The 17,970-nt window shown below is 60.3% G+C and overlaps 6 protein-coding genes across 6 annotated transcripts; 5 read left to right on the forward strand and 1 right to left on the reverse strand.

The window, feature by feature from the left end:
- The first annotated feature begins 1 nt into the window (after position 1).
- Positions 2-546, forward strand: CHLRE_16g683954v5 (uncharacterized protein). The gene has a single exon (XM_043071503.1). It carries the CDS (start codon positions 34-36, stop codon positions 196-198), a length of 165 nt encoding a protein of 54 aa, XP_042915964.1. The 5' UTR covers positions 2-33; the 3' UTR covers positions 199-546.
- Positions 547-1,211: 665 nt separating this feature from the next.
- CHLRE_16g683900v5 (uncharacterized protein) lies at positions 1,212-5,735 on the forward strand. The gene is made up of 13 exons (XM_043071499.1): positions 1,212-1,501; positions 1,682-1,743; positions 2,019-2,068; positions 2,202-2,302; positions 2,573-2,621; positions 2,835-2,968; positions 3,265-3,375; positions 3,542-3,613; positions 3,839-3,918; positions 4,093-4,228; positions 4,406-4,471; positions 4,676-4,831; positions 4,987-5,735. The coding sequence occupies exons 1-13, from the start codon at positions 1,448-1,450 to the stop codon at positions 5,068-5,070; spliced, it is 1,155 nt and encodes a 384-aa protein (XP_042915965.1). The 5' UTR covers positions 1,212-1,447; the 3' UTR covers positions 5,071-5,735.
- A 1,526-nt stretch (positions 5,736-7,261) lies between these two features.
- On the forward strand, positions 7,262-11,266 carry CHLRE_16g683850v5 (uncharacterized protein). Its single transcript, XM_043071498.1, has 12 exons — positions 7,262-7,698; positions 7,775-7,836; positions 8,063-8,112; positions 8,292-8,392; positions 8,581-8,629; positions 8,823-8,956; positions 9,259-9,369; positions 9,544-9,615; positions 9,774-9,853; positions 10,008-10,143; positions 10,323-10,466; positions 10,770-11,266. Exons 1-12 carry the CDS (start codon positions 7,633-7,635, stop codon positions 10,929-10,931), a joined length of 1,167 nt encoding a protein of 388 aa, XP_042915966.1. The 5' UTR covers positions 7,262-7,632; the 3' UTR covers positions 10,932-11,266.
- Positions 11,267-11,275: 9 nt separating this feature from the next.
- Positions 11,276-13,581, reverse strand: CHLRE_16g683800v5 (uncharacterized protein). The gene is made up of 2 exons (XM_043071497.1): positions 13,349-13,581; positions 11,276-13,241 (listed from the first exon to the last, which is right to left on the reverse strand). Exons 1-2 carry the CDS (start codon positions 13,499-13,501, stop codon positions 11,310-11,312), a joined length of 2,085 nt encoding a protein of 694 aa, XP_042915967.1. The 5' UTR covers positions 13,502-13,581; the 3' UTR covers positions 11,276-11,309.
- Positions 13,582-13,691: 110 nt separating this feature from the next.
- On the forward strand, positions 13,692-15,643 carry CHLRE_16g683750v5 (uncharacterized protein). Its single transcript, XM_001692025.2, has 4 exons — positions 13,692-13,912; positions 14,038-14,286; positions 14,650-14,782; positions 14,920-15,643. Exons 1-4 carry the CDS (start codon positions 13,757-13,759, stop codon positions 15,120-15,122), a joined length of 741 nt encoding a protein of 246 aa, XP_001692077.1. The 5' UTR covers positions 13,692-13,756; the 3' UTR covers positions 15,123-15,643.
- A 48-nt stretch (positions 15,644-15,691) lies between these two features.
- Positions 15,692-17,935, forward strand: CHLRE_16g683700v5 (uncharacterized protein). Its single transcript, XM_001692024.2, has 7 exons — positions 15,692-15,836; positions 15,931-16,043; positions 16,274-16,393; positions 16,594-16,663; positions 16,877-16,925; positions 17,077-17,211; positions 17,441-17,935. Exons 1-7 carry the CDS (start codon positions 15,827-15,829, stop codon positions 17,607-17,609), a joined length of 666 nt encoding a protein of 221 aa, XP_001692076.1. The 5' UTR covers positions 15,692-15,826; the 3' UTR covers positions 17,610-17,935.
- Positions 17,936-17,970: the final 35 nt, after the last annotated feature.

The following is a 17,970-nucleotide window of genomic DNA, read 5'->3' on the forward strand; positions in this document are numbered from 1 at the left end:
ATGACTGCCGCGAGGTCGCAGGTAAAGAGCCCGATGCGGCCAGTAAAGAGCCCGAGCAGCGGCAGCACAGGGCCTGGCGGCAGCGGCCCTGGGCCCAGCAGTTGCAGCGTGCATGAGCGTAGCGGAGCGGGAGAGCAAGGCCACATAGAGGAGGATAGCGCGGCGTCGCCCAAGAAGCGGCGCCGGCGCGCAGGTTGAGGCCGGCCGGTGTCTGGTCAGGGTCTCTGCTGGCGAGCATAGCACCGCCGCGCAGTATGCGGTGGGCCGCAGCAGTGAGGAGCGTTGGGGCTAGAGGAGTTCATGCTGTTTGGTAGACTGCTGGCTGTGCCTTTGCTTGGCAGTGGGACGGGTGGCTGGACGCGTGGCAGGCCGTGCCTGCACGAACCGACCCCGGCTATGTCAAGGAGATGAGGTATGTAGGTAGACGTTTGTTAGGTAGACTTGCGTGGAAGGCGCAAGGGGAACGAAGGCGCAAGGGGAAGGCGCGCCTGCTGCGCACGGTACTGTAACGCAGGCTTAGGTAGGCCTCTGTAATCCAGTCGGCACGGCGCTGGGCAGCATTGGAAGTATAACGGGGAGTCATCGCTACTTCAAATAACACTGACTGGATGGAGAAGCACCCAGGGAGTATGGCGGCACAAAAACACAGGGCACGGAACACTCTACCATAGTACATACATCCTGCCGGGTCAAGGTGGTCATGACCGCCATTGCCGGCACGGATACCGTGCTGTGATACATACGTCTCTAGGGGGGACGGATACGCTGGCGGGGGCAGGTGGGAACGGCCGTCCCCACACATGGATTGGACAGCGCAACTAAGATGCCGCCCGGGTTGGCCGCCCCAACCAAGGTTAGCCGGCGGGCCGGCGCCGGCGGCACCAAAGATGCCGCGGCAGGTGTCGGACCAGACCCCCCGCAAGATGCGCAGCATTCCAGCTCGCCACCAGTACGCAGCTCAGCTCGCCCCAGCCTCGGGCACTCCGTTGATCACCCCGGCATCGGTCCTAGCTACCCAAGGTCAATGACGGTTGCAGCCCGCCCGGCTCCACCTGGCGTCTACCCCATAAAAACCACCTGCAGTCATCAACAGTCAAGTCCTGTAGATTTTAGTCAGGGGTTAGTTCTAACGCCATCCAGTCCAACCCGGCCAGCCCGCCGTTCGCCCCGTTGTACTGGGATAATTATCTTCATAATCTTACAGAGAATTACTTCTTATAAAATTATAAGGACATACCGACCTGTGTCAGCGGCTTCGAAAAAGGATTGGGCGCGCGGGAGTAAAGGCAGAAACGAATGTTCCCAACCATCAAAACCGCCTGATGCGAAATCCACATTCCAATTTGGTGTGCACTTCAATTTCACAGAATTTATTTGATCAAAGCTCGTGTGCCGCGTTGCTGTGTCGTAATTCGTTTACACCGCTGCAACATTGATGTGGCCCAAAATGCGCTTTGCAGCTGCTATCGTGTTGGCTATTGTCCTGGCTTTCTGCAGCCAGGTGCGTGCAGAAATTCGCGAAAGGGTCTGGGCGGGCCACGAGCCAAGCAAGGGTATGCACACACCTGCGCCGGATGTATGTACGCGCGAGCGATGCAGCTAGCAGCGCCGAGTCTTGCCGAGCTTCGAACGACCTGTCAACCGTTCCATACGCCTGAAACCTGCTGTATGTCTCATGCAGGTAGAGGCTGGTGTTTGGCCCCGGTCGCGGCCCTATGTGGTCGGTCACCGCGGCGCGTGCGGGTGAGCTGGCGTGTGTGCGTGGAGTGGAAAGGGTGTGGAAGGAGTGGATGCCAAAATCATGTAAAGGGGGATGACTGGACCAACATCAGCCAGCAGTCTAACGCTGGGCGGTTTGCTTGAGGGCTTCATACTGACGGTATTTTACGCTGCTGGCGTGCATAATCTCGTGCTATTCGAAACTGGAATTGCCGCAGCAGCCTGCCCATACGACCCCAGCAAACAACTCATGCTCATTTTCTACAACTGAGTTTATGTGTATGACTTGTTCCGGGCAGGTACCGCCCCGACCACACGATGGCGTCCTACCAGCTGGCCGTTGACATGGGTGAGCCATGTCCCCGCTCCCCCCCCCCCCCGCGACCCCCCTCTCTATCTCGTGACAGCAGCCCCCCGCCTCTCCGCCGGCCGCCCACACGCCGAGTCGCCTAACCACGCTCCCACGCCCCGCACTTACACAGGCGCCGACTTTATTGAGTGCGATGTGGTGCTGACCAAGGACCTGGTGCCCGTGTGCCGCCACGAGCCCCTCCTGTCTGACACCACTGATGCCGACGCCAAGGTGCGTACCGTACAACGCGGCGTCTTGATTGTCTCCCTATCTCGCACTGCTACTGCTGCGCCCATGGTTTCTTGCTGGGAATGGTGAAACCAGCCCCATCCTATGCCTGATTGCAACCTCCTCGTCTCGCGTGAGACGGACACAATCAAGTGGCCGCAGTCTCACGAGTCGATATTAGGGGATAGGGGATAGGGATGCTGCTGGGCATGCCGTGCTCGCGCGCCACTTACGGCATCCGCTTCGTTTGCACGTGTGCAATCAAATGTGCAGTTCCCCAGCCTCATCAAGACGAACACCATCGACGGGTACAACTACACCGGTGGGTTCCAGACCGGTGTGTTCCCGGGGCGTCGTGCCGCCGAAAAACATAAGCGAGTAACCTCCACTTATCTACCCACTAGCTAGGCGCGCATACCCCTGCGCGCCGTTGAGCCCAGGTAAGCTGCGGCCCAGATCAGCTCACGCACGCGCGGACACCGGCCTTGTCCCTCAGCATTCTTTTTTGTGCCGTTGCTGCCCTCTGCAAGTGCAGGCGTGTTCGCCAACGACCTGACCCTGGCTGAGCTGAAGACCCTGCGTGCCAGGCAGCCGCTGCCGGAGCGTGACCAGTCCTTCAACGGCCTCTACCCCGTCCCCACCCTGGAGGAGTACATTGCCCTTGCCAAGGTGTGTGTATGTGTGTGTGTGTGTGTGTGCGCGTGTGTGTGTGTGTGTGTGTGTGTGTGTGTGACTAGGTTTATCGGGCAGCCGTCTGCACTTTCTGGGTACTGATGATGGTGGGCGGGACCTGGATGGGCGGCGGTGGCGGGGTGGCAGCAATGCATGCACGCAACATGGCCAACAGCAGTACTAGGAAGCCCATGATGGCCAGGGGCGAGGCAGGCTAGGCAGGCAGACCCCACACGACCTTGAGTCAATCACTCCTTCCCGCGCTGTGCTTCCTCGGTATGTGCGGTTTGCAGGCCGCCCCCCGTACCGTCGGTATCTACCCCGAGACCAAGCACCCCACGTGGCACGACAGCCTGCCCATTGTCAAGGCCGCCCAGACCACCATGTCCGACATTGTGCTCGACGTGAGTTCCGGTCGGGGGGACTGAGTCGGAATGGCGTGCTGGGATGCCTCCGTGCGCGCACACGTTGTGCGCGCGCGTGGCAGGCTGGCATGCACGCAGTTTTTTCTGCAAAGTCTCAGATTGCACGCCCTGACGCCCACCCAACTACACCCCTCCGGTTCAACAGGTCCTGGAGAAGCATGGCTACAAGGGCCCCGTCAACAGCAAGGCCTGGTCGCGCCAGCCCGCCTTCATCCAGGTGCGTGCGTGGCGTGGGGCACGAGGAAACGACCGAACAATTCCGCCGCTCAGCAGTGATAAGACATGCAGTACGACGTGCAGGGGTGCGCGTGCCGCACATTAACAAAGCATTATTGCAATACGAAAGCGTCAGCCAAACTGTCACCCCATGCTCATGACCGCCACCGCTCTGCATGGCACCTGCTCTCCTTCTGCATACCACACACATGTGCGCACTGCGCAGTCCTTCGAGGTGGGCAACCTCAAGTACCTGTCCCGCAAGACCTGTATCCCGCTGGTGCAGCTGATGGACGACTTCACCGCGTGAGATTGGGTTTTACTCGTTCTGGACTGGGCCACCGGGGATGTCGTGTGTGTATGTTCCGGACCCGCCCGCAGATCCCATCGTTTCAGGAAAGCCTGCTGCCTAGCGCTCGGCCTCGCCCACAAGGTTCTTACTAATAAGGACCACAACGCCCCTGATCGTGGCCTTTGCAGGGCCATCCCCGACATGCCCACCAAGACCTACAGCGACCTCATGACCGACGCAGCGATGAAGGACATTGCCACCTACGCCTCGGGTGTGGGCCCCTGGAAGAACACCCTGGTGCGCGCCAAGGCCGGAGCCAACGTGGTGAGTCCATGAGTGAAACGTACGGTGTGGTAGACAGGGGAGGTAGGCCCTGGGTTGCAGAGCGCCAGCAGGGACAGAAACACGCAGTGTGCGTGTGCGTGCGTATGCGAAGGGTCTTCATACATGATTCAGTTGCCGCGTTACCCATGTTGCATGCACGGTCGCTCTGTCGCGCAGACCGCCAACGGTGCTGGTCTGGAGTCCACCGGCCTTGTGGAGCGCATCCACAAGTACGGCATGCAGGTGCGTGCCTGGCGGTTCAAGGCGCGATGAGGCTTGCCCACATCTCTGCAAATGCTTGCGCATGCGCGACCTGGAATTTGCAAAACGTGGTTAAAGCATGGCGTGATGGCTACAAGTGACCGAGGTTTATGTGCGCCCATGCAAGCGCGGCCTCATCCGTCCAGCTGTCCCCGCTGTGACACACACGTGCTGCCTCACTTGCAGCTGCACCCCTACACTTTCCGTGACGAGGCGTACCGCCTGACGTACGGCAGCTTCTCCACACCCTGGGACGAGTATGAGCTGTTCTTTGACAAGATGGGCATTGACGGCGCCTTCACCGACTCCGCTGATACCCTCAAGACCTTCTTCAATGAGAAGGTGCGAGCGCTCGGCGCTGCTGCTTGTCTGGGGGATGCAGCGAGCACTGTGAAGGGATTTGGTGCGCTATGGCAACATTTTAGGCTCAGGCGCGTGGCCTGATGTGTGCTGATGTGTGAGAACTCAACCCACGATTTTGAACTCGCTCCGCGCAGGCCAAGGAGCAGGGCCGCCTGTGGAACACCGGCGCCGTTATCAACCGCGCCGGCCGCCCCAAGCCGCACAACCCCAAGTGCTAGACGCATACATTGAAAGGAGCGGGCACCCGTGACACGATGGTGTACGACGTACAGACAGCAACCGATTGCTGCTTTGGCCCATCATAAGAGGGGCTGTACATTGTACCTAGAAAACGGGTGTTCAGGCGTGCCGTCTGCACGCGATCACAACGCGGCGTGCGTGGAGGCGGAGCAGGATTGTGGACATGCATCCGGCGGCGATTGAGCACATTAAGGCATGGGTTGCTACTTGGGAAGCATGTGATGAGTCAGATCTGTTTAGAACGATCGAGGGGTGAGTGGGAGCACATGATGTGGCGCATACATGGTGACGGCATGTGCCCGGTGACCAGCAAAAACGTTTGCCCCGCCGGCAAGCCACCAGCGATGGATAAGTGGGTTTCGGACCACCGCACCCGCCCCTGAACCTTCGCAAGTACCGTACACGGTACCAGCCAACCAGGGCGGTTGGTGTTGGTTTGATTGGGGACTTTCAGGTCAAGTGTGGCCAATGCAGGGATGCCAGAAACAAGGACATGAAAGATAGGGAAGCAGTAGGGAAAGCTAGTAGTCCTCCCTGGGGCCTGTGCAAACGCCGTGCCGACAATTGTGTTGTGCCAAACTCGGCATGGAGGTCGGGCTGAGAAGCCACGGAGCCCAATAAGCGCATGTAATCCGCCATGCACGAAGCCTGCATCACAAGACCATCTCACCATCTCAGGAGACAGGAGCACACCATCTCAGGAGCAAGCGCGCAGACGGCATAGTACCCAGAGGGAGGGGGTTTAGGAAGCAAAGTGCCAGACCCCATGCCCCAAAATTCCCCGGTCCTCTCCTCGACCGACCCCCCCCCCACGGACAAAACCTTGGTTTTTAGGGGTCAGAACCCCTCCATTTAATATTCAAGTGGCACCAATCGACTCCTCTTGACGAGCGCTATCACGCTGTGCCATTGGCGGTCCTCCTGTTCTGAGACTGCGGTCACACGCGGGATCCGATCCATGGTCCCCTCGACCCAGCCCGCCCCGCGCTCGACCCTCTGCCGTGTGACGAATGGACAGTGTGCACCAGCAGTCTTGTTCGTGCGCACCAGCGCTTGAGAGCCCAGCCGTGTCAGTGAGCACGTGTCGAATGTGGGGACATGTGCCGACTTGTCCACGCCAGGACGCGCAACTTAGCCCTCCCACGCTTTGTTTGTGCTTATCACGGCATAACGTTCACATATGAACCCCTTACTGCTGCGGATGGCCCCTAGTTCTGCTTGTGGGGCGCTTCCCAAAATCCGCCAGGACGGGCTCCCGAAACCCGACGGACCCTCTGGGACGACGACGGACTCCCCAGCTTTGGCGGCCCAGAACTTCCTCAACAGACCACCCCTGACAAAACAACAAGCACATCCGTAATGCATTTCGAAAGCTCTGGGATTTTGAGCATGGGGTACAGGGTAGGGGTAAGATCCTGAGCTTTCTACACCCTCCGTGGTACCGGTCCAGGTGTCATCGAGTAAGCATAGAACTGACATGTGAAGCGTTCCCGCATCGCCGTGGGGGCGTGGTGTGGGTGCGTGTAACTGGGTATAACGTGGTTGGTGATATACCTCTGTGCAGGCGGGGGGAAGGGGGAAGTAACCGGGGACGGGGGGACGGGGGAAGTACCCGCCACCAGGGGATGACCGTCACCGCGACGGCATAAAGTGCCCGTGGTGCCAACGGTCGGGACAACCAACTGTTTGGTGCGCGGTGCTGGCAATGACATGCTTTAATTGCTCGCAGAACGTCTGTTACATCTGCAAATGTATTTGGAGCGAGCTACGGCTTCTGCTCAAGATTATTCGCGAGCGGTTGTCGGGCGGGCGTCCATCCTTTCACACGCCCCGGCGCCGCAAAATGTCGGGTAGTTTGCTGAACAACATGCGTGACATAACCTCATGCCCCGAAAATGATGGAGCATCCGCTGATTCTTCCCCCCGAATCCAAATTTTCGTACGTAATCGCTGCGTCTGGGGGTCTACTTGAGCTCGAACCATGCGCTAAAAGGAGATAGTGTGTTTGAACTCTGATACACTCGATAGGCGACATAGCCTACCAGCTTGCCACCCTCTTGTCGAGTGGGAACCCACACCAAAGCAGCATGGAGTTCGCTCGCGCCTGTAACAAGAGGATTGTCGCCTAGGTTGACAAGGGAGCGAGTCTCCCGTTACAGTCCTCCCCCCCTGGAAGCGAACGTCCTCGTGAGACCACCAGCGCATCCGTAGATGTTTAGGCTCACTGCAGGCGCGGGGTGGGTTTACTGCCTTTGGCCCAGTTGCGTTGTTGCCTCGCTCCCACGGGCCATCCACCTCAGGGCAAGGAGGGTGTAACCCTCTTGTGCACTAGTTCGGACCCATGCACCCATCCAGGATCGATCCTGGGACCTCAACAGTCAGGGTGACTCCTGGCATTTCGCACCAATGTAACAAGAGGATTGTCGCCTAGGTTGACAAGGGAGCGAGTCTCCCGTTACAGCGCCGCGACGGCGACGATCCTCGTCGTGTTGGCGCTTGTATCGCAGGTAGTTATCGTTAATAGCACCAGATCCGCATTGATGTGCATGTGTGGAGCCAGTTCGGTTGGGTTGCTGGTGCACATGAGCCCCCAGATGCGTGAGCGAGCTGAACTTCCCGTGGCATGCTTGGCGCTTCTAGGGCTCTTTCGCTCGTAGTTCATCCTCGTGCTGTTATACGCAGGCCCAAGCCGGCGTGTGGCCTCGGGCGCGTCCCTACAACGTTGCTCACCGTGGTGCAAGCGGGTGAGCCGGCATGCCGCAGTTAGGGGATACCTCAGTGGGTCTACCTCGCAGGTCGTTCCACCCGGGAACAAGTGCAAACTCTTCGGCAGCCGACGGTGCATTACATAAAGACTTGATAAAACAGCGTCGGGCACACGCACCATACCCGCGGCAGTCAAGCGAACGCGCCTCGTCGCACACCATGACGACCCTGCCCCGCCCCCCCGCCGCCACGAATCTATCGCAGCTTCCGCCCGGACCACACCGCTGAGGGTTACCAGCTGGCCATTGACCTGGGTAAGTTTCAAACATGACAGAGGTTCGTGTTGGTCAGCTGCCAAAGTGCATGGGGGCCACACGCCAGCATGTCGCTCCGTGTCGCTCTGTATGCCATGCCTGGAACCTCCAACTTCCACAAGCCCTCGAAACCACCCCTCAGCTCCTGGCCCACACTCCCACATCCTGCACTTACACAGGCGCCGACTTCATTGAGTGCGATGTGGTGCTGACAAAGGACCTGGTGCCCGTGTGCCGCCACGAGCCCCTGGTCTCTGGCACCACCGACGCCGACGCCAAGGTGCGGGTGGAGGGCGGGGCGTGCTTACTTGTCTCCCTGTCCTTTCATGTGGCCCATCCCTGGAACCAGCGTGTACGCAAATTTGGAGGCTGCAACTGCATGCTTGCGCCGCAAACGGCACCGCTGGAAGGCCCCGACTGTCCTGTCAAGTTTTCCGTTCTTGCCCTCCCTTTCCCACACACGCGCAGTTTCCCAGCCTCATCAAGTCCATCATCATCGATGGTGTCAACTACACCGGTGGGTTGTCTTGGGGTTCGGCGTGCTGAGAGACTTCGAGCATACTGTGACTGTAGCACCCTGTAGCACGCAACACGACATGCTTTGGGTAGCGCCAGCGGTGTTGCTGCGGGCGCCGCATGCGCCACGTGCCATGCAGCAGACCTTTAAGCGGAGTGCCTCTCACCCCGGATGTGCCCGTCTATGTGCACAGGTGTGTTCACCACGGACCTGACCCTGGCTGAGGTGAAGACGCTGCGCTGCCGGCAGCCCCTGGCTGACCGCGACCAGTCCTTCAACGGCCTCTTCGCCATCCCCACCCTGGAGGAGTACATTGCCATTGCCAAGGTGTGTGCGCGGTGGGCAGCAGAAGCACGCGCAAATAGAGGGGACGTGTGGGACTGGGCACTGTCTATGTGGGGGGGAGGGGTCGGCCGCTCATGTGGAGAACGGGGGAGCTGCTGGTTAGAGGGGTTATGAAGGTCAATGGGTGTAAAAAGCTGGGTAGGGGGAGGGAGGGATGGCACGCGGGAAAGAGAGAGAGAGCGAGAAGATTGCAGGGTTTATTTGCCGTTTGCGGGGAGCTGTGGGCTGCAACACTCAGCGGCCCTCAACTTGCTTATGTACTGTATGGTGCGTCCTGGCCTCAGGGCGCCAACCGCACCGTCGGTATCTACCCCGAGACCAAGCACCCCACGTGGCATGACAGCCTGCCCATTGTCAAGGCCGCCCAGACCACCATGTCCGACATTGTGCTCAACGTGAGTACCGGTAGGGGCGACTGAGTCGGAATGGCGTGCTGGGATGCCTCCGTGCGCGCACACGTTGTGCGCGTGGCAGGCTGGCATGCACGCAGTTTTCCGCAAAGCCTTATAGCGCATGCCCTGACGGCCACCATCTACCGCACCAACAACAACACCCCTCCACTTCAACAGGTCCTGAAGAAGCACGGCTACAAGGGCCCCGTCAACAGCAAGGCCTGGTCGCGCCAGCCCGCCTTCATCCAGGTGCGGCCCCTTGCGGCATTCATCACGCTCCTACGCGCAAACCCACGCCCCGTCCGCTGCCGCAGTTTTGAATCACGCACTTAGCAGCTGCAGCCCCAATGACGCCCATGCAACAATTTCAGCTCCTAACCCTACCCAAACACATGTGCACTGCGCAGTCCTTCGAGGTGGGCAACCTCAAGTACCTGTCCCGCAAGACCTGCATCCCGCTGGTGCAGCTCCTGAGCGACTGGAACACGTGAGTACGCACAGCAGTCCACTACTGCCCAGTCCAGATCCTCGGTTGCGTGTGTCACGTTGCCACCCACTCAGATCCCATTGCACGGCCATTTTCCGCACGCTAGTGCTCACGCGTGCTCGCGCACACACAATCACGCCGCACCACACCACAGGCCCATTCCTGACATGCCCTACATGAACTACTCCGCCATCATGTCTGAGGAGGGCGTCAAGGAGATGGCCACCTACGCCTCGGGTGTGGGCCCCAGCAAGGGCACCCTGGTGCGCGCCAAGGTCGGAGCCAACGTGGTGAGTCCATGAGTCACAGATCATTCCCTGGGACAGATGGAAGACTATCTAGCCGCATTTGCTTCCCCAGGAACCCCAGCACCAACTGAGCCACAGCTTTGTACGCACGCACTGACTGATGAACGATTGGCTGACGGGTGTTCCACGGGCCGCATCGTATCGCCTCGTTGCAATCGCAGACCGCCAACGGTGCCGGCCTGGAGTCTTCTGGCCTGGCCGAGCGCATCCGCAAGAACGGCATGCAGGCCCACCCCTACACCTTCCGCAACGAGGCCCGCTACCTGTCCTACGGCTCGTTCGCCTCGGCCATGGACGAGTTCGAGGTGCGTGGGGGCTACTGCCGTGAGCTTGGCGAGCAGGGTCTTCCGTCGGTCTAGATTTGGACAGCGTAGCTTGCTTCACAATCGCTACTTCGTTACTCCGTACCAATTGGTACCTTCTAATAGCGTTCCTCTTGACTGGTCGTATAAGACTCGGCACGAACATAGCATCGCACTACCGCATGCCATGACGTCAGAACACTCCGCACGCATGAGCGCCACCGATACGGCCCCTCACGCGCCCGCATCCGCACACCCACATACCAGCATCCACACGCTTCCCCACACCCTCACACACGCCCACAGTTCTTCTTCGTCAAGCTGGGCCTCGAGGGCGCCTTCACCGACTACACCGGCAGCCTGCGCCAGTACTTCACCATGAAGGCGCAGGAGCAGGGCCGCCTGTGGAACACCGGCGCCGTCATCAACCGCGCCGGCCGCCCCAAGCCGCACAACCCCAAGTGCTAGACGCACGTGTTCATACTTCATAGTCTACGCGTATGTGTGTATGCGTACGTATGGGGCCGCACATACACGTGACAACAAGAAGCGCATTGATTGCAGGATGTGCACATGTGAGCAAGTGGTCATGTTCTGATTGGGGTGTTTGAGACTTGCGTGCGTGGGCGGCATTGAGGGCTGTTTCCAAGCTCCCGTCCTTGCGTACATAAGTAATACAGTGAGCGTCTTCAACAACGGGATGTACATCGCGCGTGCCACATGCACGCGCGTCATCCGCATACACGGGCCATGAAAGCACACCGGACAACGCATGCAGTGATCCACTGTAAAGCTCTAGTCGTGCTGTCGTGTCGCGCTGCGACGTATCGAGACAGTCTCGAACACTTAGAACGTCAGGTTCGTTTTCATGCCTGCCGCCAGCGCTACCGGCACCTCTGCACTTGACTCCGGCAGGGACGCTTCACCAGCTACTGTCTGGTCCGCGTCTGCCCTTTCAGCAAGCACCTCCTCAACAGCGCCGCATGGTCCTCTAAGTACCAAAGCGCTTGCCGACTCGCTCTCCGCCTGTGGCTCCTGCTCAATCCCCTCGCTGCCGTCACTGTCAGGTGCCCTCCCACCAGCCTTTGCAGGCGCACCTCCGCCCCCATCACAGCCGTCCGCAGAGCCACTGGCGCCAGCACTGCCATCACCGCTGCCACCACCACCGCCGCCGCCACCACCGCCCCCGAGCAGCCTCTCCGCCCTGTCCACGAGGCCGCGCGAGCAGGCCAGCAGCTGCGTCAGGGAGTCCGCCAGCACGTGTTGCTGCACTGACATCGGCAGCCGCTGCACGTAGCCCGGCAGCCGGGCCGCTGCGTCCACTGCCTCCGCAACGTTGCCGACATCCACTGCCGTAGCGAGTGCGTTGGTGCTGGGGCACGCCGGCGCCACCGCGCCCGTCATGGAAAGCGCGTGCGACCAGGGACTCAGTAAAGATGCGGTGGAGGCGACGGCCGCGGCAGAGTCCGCGGCTGCGCTTACGGCGAATGCAGACGCCGCCACGGCGGCGCCGGGTGGTTGTGGGGGCCGATGGGCCCTGGCGGCTGCTGTCACTGCAGGCCGGCTCCCTGCGTGTGTGGCGCCGCCATCTACCTGCATGCCCCAGCCATCCAGCCTTGGTGCACTCACCATCTCGACCCACCCATCCTCATCTTCCTCGCCGCCCTCGCTACCGCTGCTCTTATTGCTCGTCGCGGCATCCCCGCTGCTGTCAAATGGAGGCCGGAGCTGTCTGCGACGCATCCCGCCAGCAGCACCGCGAATGCTTGAGCTGCCAGCACTGCTGCCATCACCAGCGCCGGAGCTTGCTTCACTGTCACCGCCTGAAGAGCCGCTTGATGCAGCCCGGGTGCCCTGCTGCAATGCTGCTGGGCTCGGTGTCTCCTCCTCGTGCGGCGCCGGCAGCCGGGTGGTAGGGCCGTAGCGTGCCAGAGCGAACAACGTCGCCTCCAGGTCTGGTGCCCGCAGGCCAGCGGCTGTGTCAGCAGCACCGCTGCTGGCGTGGCCCGGGCCAACCGCGACGGCCCCTGGCCCCAGGTCCACAGCACGTGGCGGGGCTGGAGCAGTGGCAGCGCCCACCCTGCCGGCCGCGATGGCAGCAGCAGCGGCGCCCGCCCACACCCTGGCTGACTCCACAAGCTGCTGCTGCAGCTCCGCCTGCTCCTGTCCACTGCTGCCTGGTGCCGCGCCTGTTGGGTCAGGTCGCCTGTCGGCTTGGCGAAGGCGCTGCTGCGCACACGGCGCATGGGGCCAGGCCTGCAACTGCTGCTGTCCCTGCTGCTGGAGCGGCGGCTGTTGCGAAGTCGCCAGGAAGACCTGCTGTTGCCCCACCCGCATGGCGCCGCTGTGGGCCAGCACCGTGTCTGCCATGGACAGCAGCTTGCGCGTCTGCAGCATCACCAGCAGCGGCTCGCGCGCCTGCTCCTGCCCCTGGTCGCCAGACCCCGCGCCGTCAACACCAACTGCTGTCTCCCCTTCTATTGCTGTCTTGTTGCGGCCTCCTGCTGCCGCTGCGGCTGATGCCGCTGCTGCGAGGTGCGGGTACTTGGTCCCGGTATCGTAGCGACCGCGTGTGCGGAAGTGGGTGCGGCTGATGTGTTTGGCAAGGGTGGCGGCCCAGGGCTCGCGCTGCGCCATGCGGGCATCCACTGCCTCGCGGTCGCGCATCTCCTTGCTGCGCAGCCGGTTGTGGGTGCGCCGCACCAGGTGGCTCAGAGCGACACCTTGCTCCACGCGCGGCGGGGGCACCGGCTTGTCTAGGAACTCACGCACCGCCATCTGTGGGATTCAGACAGGGATGGCGGGTGGGGTTGGGAGCAGTGGGGAGCAGCGGGGCTGTGTGGTGGTGAGGAGTATACATGACTGGGACGGGTGTCGAGTCGCACCTGGAAGTTCTCCTGCTCCAGCCGCGTTACCACAGCTGTGCTCACCAGGCCCTTCAAGGCGGGGCCGCCGGTGCGGGCGATGGGGTTTGCCCGACGCAGCGACTCTATCATCTTTGGCTTCAGCTTGACATCTGCCACGCTTTGAAAGCTCATATCGCTCCCTGCTTCGCTCATTCGGCCAAGGACATGCTCAGCTGTCAAGTTTGCTGCATCTCTTGTAATCGCCAAAGGAAAGTTTCATGGGCAACAAAGTCTCAAGCGGTTCGAAAGGCTCTGTTGATGAGCATGGCGACTACGGCCCATAACTTGTAAATTCCAGCTTGGAACTGGAGTTGAGGAGGTTGACGAGATATGATAGCATTCCTTGAAAATATCATACTAACACCATAGTGGTTGCTGCAAAACATAATGCGGGGCATATCACTGATTGCGGGCGGTGGGGCTTACTTTGGTGGGCGACCAGGCTTCAACCGCATCCGTAAGACGAGGAGAAATGACATTCGGCGTTCAGCAAGCTCAGCGACCGCGCCCGGTGGCCAGCCAAGCTACTGGCAGAAAGTCGCGGTGAGCGGACCTGCACACGCCTCGAACCGCGATGGCTGCACTCCCGGCGGCCTGCTGCCCCCGGGCTTCCCCGCCCCCAACTTATCAACATGCCTCTATTTGCTAACCTCGCTGCTGGTCGCCAGGGCTGGGAGGCGCCTCTAAAGGCAGCCGTGACGTCGGGCACGTTGTCGGGGCTCGGCGACCTGTTGGCACAGGGCCTGCTAAGCCAGACCGCCGCGCGCGAGGGCAAGCCCGCTCCCGCCTACGACCCGCTGCGCACGCTGCGCATGTTCGGCTACGGCTTCACGTGGTACGGTCCCTGCCAGTACTACTGGTACAACCTGCTTGACTTCCTGATGCCGGTGAAGACCACCGCCACCTTCCTGGGCAAGGTGCGGCGGACAGGGGGGGGAGGGTCTGCGGCGTAGCGGCAGGGCGTGACGGTAGGGGAGCGTGGCGATAGGCTGTGGGCAAATTTGAAGACTGGGGTGGTACAGGAGGTGGAGAGGAGCGTGTGGAGGCCGCCGAGAGGGGGAAGCCGAGGACCGCGCGTGGTGAGACGCTGCAGTTACGGTAGCTGTGAGAGGCCCTGGTGGCGCCGGTGCAGCTCCCGATGTGGGTCGGCCCCCAGCTCCATGTGCGCGGTCCTGCGAAATGCAGTAATGCCTCACACCCCCACTTCCTTAACTAATCATGAATGTAACCCCCAACCTCACCACCCAGTCTCATAAATCCTCCTCCTCGTCGCCGCGCAGGTGGCAGCCAACCAGCTCATCCTGGCGCCCATCACGCTCACGTCTGTGTTCGGCTTCAACCTGGCGCTGACGGGCAAGGCGGACCTCATCGGGGACAAAATCCGCAACGACCTCTGGCCGACCATGCAGAACGGTGGGGACCAGGGAGGCTGTGGGCTCGGGAGCTGGGTTGGGCGGCAGGTGCTCATGGGACTGGCAGTGAACTGATGCAGGCGGGACGTGGCGGTGGATACCCTGACGTGGTCCGGTGTTACTCACCTCTGCCTGCAGGCTGGAAGTTCTGGATCCCTGCGGCTTCCATAAACTTTTATGCCGTACCGCTCAAGTACCAGGTTCTGTACATGTCCGCGTGCGGCGTGCTGTGGACCGCATACCTGTCCTACGCGAGCAACATGCCGCAGGCGGCGCCTGCACCGGTAGCGGCTGAGGCAGCGCCCGCCAAGTCGTGCTGTAGCGGGAAGAAGGCCAAGTGAGAAGCCAAGAGATGGCAGATGCAATAGCAGGGAGGGTGCAGCGTGTCGGGGTTCGCGCAGCGTTGTTGGCTTAGTAGGGGAGCGCAACCGATAATTGGCCACTACACCTCAACATTTGACTTATATGGCTAAGGCGCCGGTGCGGCTGTGGAGCCACTGTGGGGCCAGCATGCATATTCGTGACCAAGTGAGCAATGAGTCAGACTTCGCCCAGACGGTGGCTTTGACACGCATGGACGTGCGTAGTGTGCGGCTTGACTCTGTGTCAGAGGAGGGAAGTACTTGTGAGCTTATCAGGGAGGCTGCACTCTATGGCGATGAATAATGGATGAACAAGCGGGGCTGGTGGCGCTGTCAAGTGGCGCTGTCGAATGGCACGGGGTGCAATTCGCTCGGCCGGATTGGCATGCATGGACGCGGGCCTGAATCGGAGGCATATGCTTGATGGTCGCGTCAGCATTTTATTTAGCAGGGCCCTATATTGCAAAGACCCATTAGGTCGCATATCAGTTGTCACAGACACGTCGCTCAGTTGCCGCTGCATACCGCCTCAGTGAACAGGCTTTCTAGCAGTTTGCAGCTACCACTCTTCATATCACATACAGCTACAGAGTTGCGGCATAACGCAGTCACGAAAACAGGAAAGCGCGTCGGAATTGTCGACTTGCGATAGCGGTTCGTAGCTCGGGAAGCAAATCGCCGATATGACGCAAGGTGGGTATCTTGCAGTGAGCTCTTGGGAGCGACCGGGCGCAATCGCGAGTGGACCTATAGTCGCGCACGCTCATTTTATGTCTATGCGACGTAGGGTCCAACGGGGCCGTCACCAATGTGCGCGCTGACGCTTCAACACAATCGGCTGATGACGGGGGCGGAAAGAAAACCGAGTCCGGTCGGCTTCCAGCGGTCGTGGTGTACCATGTGGGTGCGGGCTGGTGCAGGCGCACGCCGCAGGCTGGCTACCCTGCGGCTGGACCAGAGGCAACAAAAGGGCAGCCGTGACGGCGGCAGCGGTGGCTTTCATGACTCGCAGTGCTTGCTTATGACGTGCCTGAGGCAGAAGCATGCGGGTGCGTGCCGCTGCGTTCTTTCCGGCCCGCTACCTGCTGACCCTCTCGGCCTCCCCGGTTGTCTGCTGCGCCCCACCCCAGGACATCTTCAACCTGGCATTCATTTTCTGGCTCAACATCGCAAACTTCCTCTTCCTGCACACGGGGCGGCACTTCTACTTATTCTTCTACTCGACAATGGTGTACTTCGTGGCAGACCTGGTGAGCCCTGGTGTGTCGCAAGGGCCAGCAGCGAGGCCACCTGCCTACAACTGAGTCCCATGCTTCAGCATGGCGCGGGTAGAGCTTATTGACCTTTCATGCGGTTTCTGCTGCACGAGTTGGAGTCGTTCGCGCGGTCGAGTGCACAAGGCCTGCCATTCTAACGCGCATGCACTTCTTCCGCGTCCCCGCCAACGCAGCTGTACGTGGCGATCGTGCCGCGGTCCGTCAAGTCGCCCATGGTCATCCTCATCCACCACGTCATCACAGGTGTGTGTCTCGCGCATGTCGTACGGCGAATTATGTTCAGGCCGACATGGCCGCGCGTTCGTTGGTACGATCCTACATGAAGCCATGAACGAGAGAGCGCAAGCATGCGACCCGTCCTCCTTAGCAGCGCAGGTTGCAGGCAGATACACCACAAGCCCTCGACCCAAATCTACTATCAACATATGGGTTTGCACCTGTACTTTCTCTTCGCAGCGCTCTACCTGCTGATCCCCTACCACTATCCCAACTACGGTTGGTGCATGTAAGTGTGTGTACCGTACTGTCTGTGGGTCGCGGCCACACGTGCAGCCGCAACTGCCTGCAAACTTGCAATTGCTTTGCATCTGCTAATAAATCCGTGCCGTGCCGTTTGTGTTGAACCCCCGTCCTTGCCTCTGTATGTCCGCGCTCAGGTCGTACTGTATGTTGGTGGAGATCAACACGTGGCTGCTCATAGCCAAGCGCACCATCCGCATGCCTGTGGTGACCAAGCTCCTGGAGGCGGGCTTCTACATCAGCTGGGTGCTGCTGCGGAATATCTTTTACCCGTGAGTTCCCCTCTCACGAGCCGTGTTGATGACATGCGGGTTGGCGGAATGGCGGAGTCCCTTGCTTTCTATGATGTGGGTTGGCGTGGCAGTGATGGAGCGGCGTTCGGGCGACATCGGACTTGCGGGGCAGGGCCTGTGGGAGCGCGCCCGCACTGGGGCGCCCGCCTGCCCACAGCACCGATGTTGTCTGCGACAACACTAGCCCTGCACTGGTTCCATTACGCAGGTACCTGATCTTTGTGTTCTACCGGTTGTGGCAGAACGAGACGCGCATCAGCGGGACGCCGTGGAACGCCATCGGCATCACACCCATCTTCCAAGTGGCGCTCACCGGGCTGAACTACTACTGGACGCTGAGCCTTGTGATGAAGCCGTCCAAGAAGAAACAGCTTTGAGGAGGGAAGGACTGCCGTGGAGGGCTTGATGGGGCTTTGGATGTTAAGCCTGCACTGTTGAGGGGGTCGAATGCAAGGATGGATTCAAGGGCCGCTGCACAAAACCGGCACTCATGCCGCGCGTTGTCACGCGTCAACGCTTGTTCTGATAGCAAACATTGCTTTTTATATTACATATAATGTTCGGGAACATGCCACATGAAAACTTGAACTGAAGCTGCGTGACTTGACGGAAGACTGGTCAATGAGGTCCTGCGACAGTTTATCGGTCAATTGTGTATTGCCATTATACTAAACGTAGCATACAAGTGCAAATCTGGTTTCGGGAGCGATTTCCATACTCGCTGCAACAGCACTCTAC

This window comes from Chlamydomonas reinhardtii, chromosome 16, assembly GCF_000002595.2.
Source record: "Chlamydomonas reinhardtii strain CC-503 cw92 mt+ chromosome 16, whole genome shotgun sequence".
In the NCBI taxonomy this organism is placed as follows: Eukaryota; Viridiplantae; Chlorophyta; class Chlorophyceae; order Chlamydomonadales; family Chlamydomonadaceae; genus Chlamydomonas; species Chlamydomonas reinhardtii.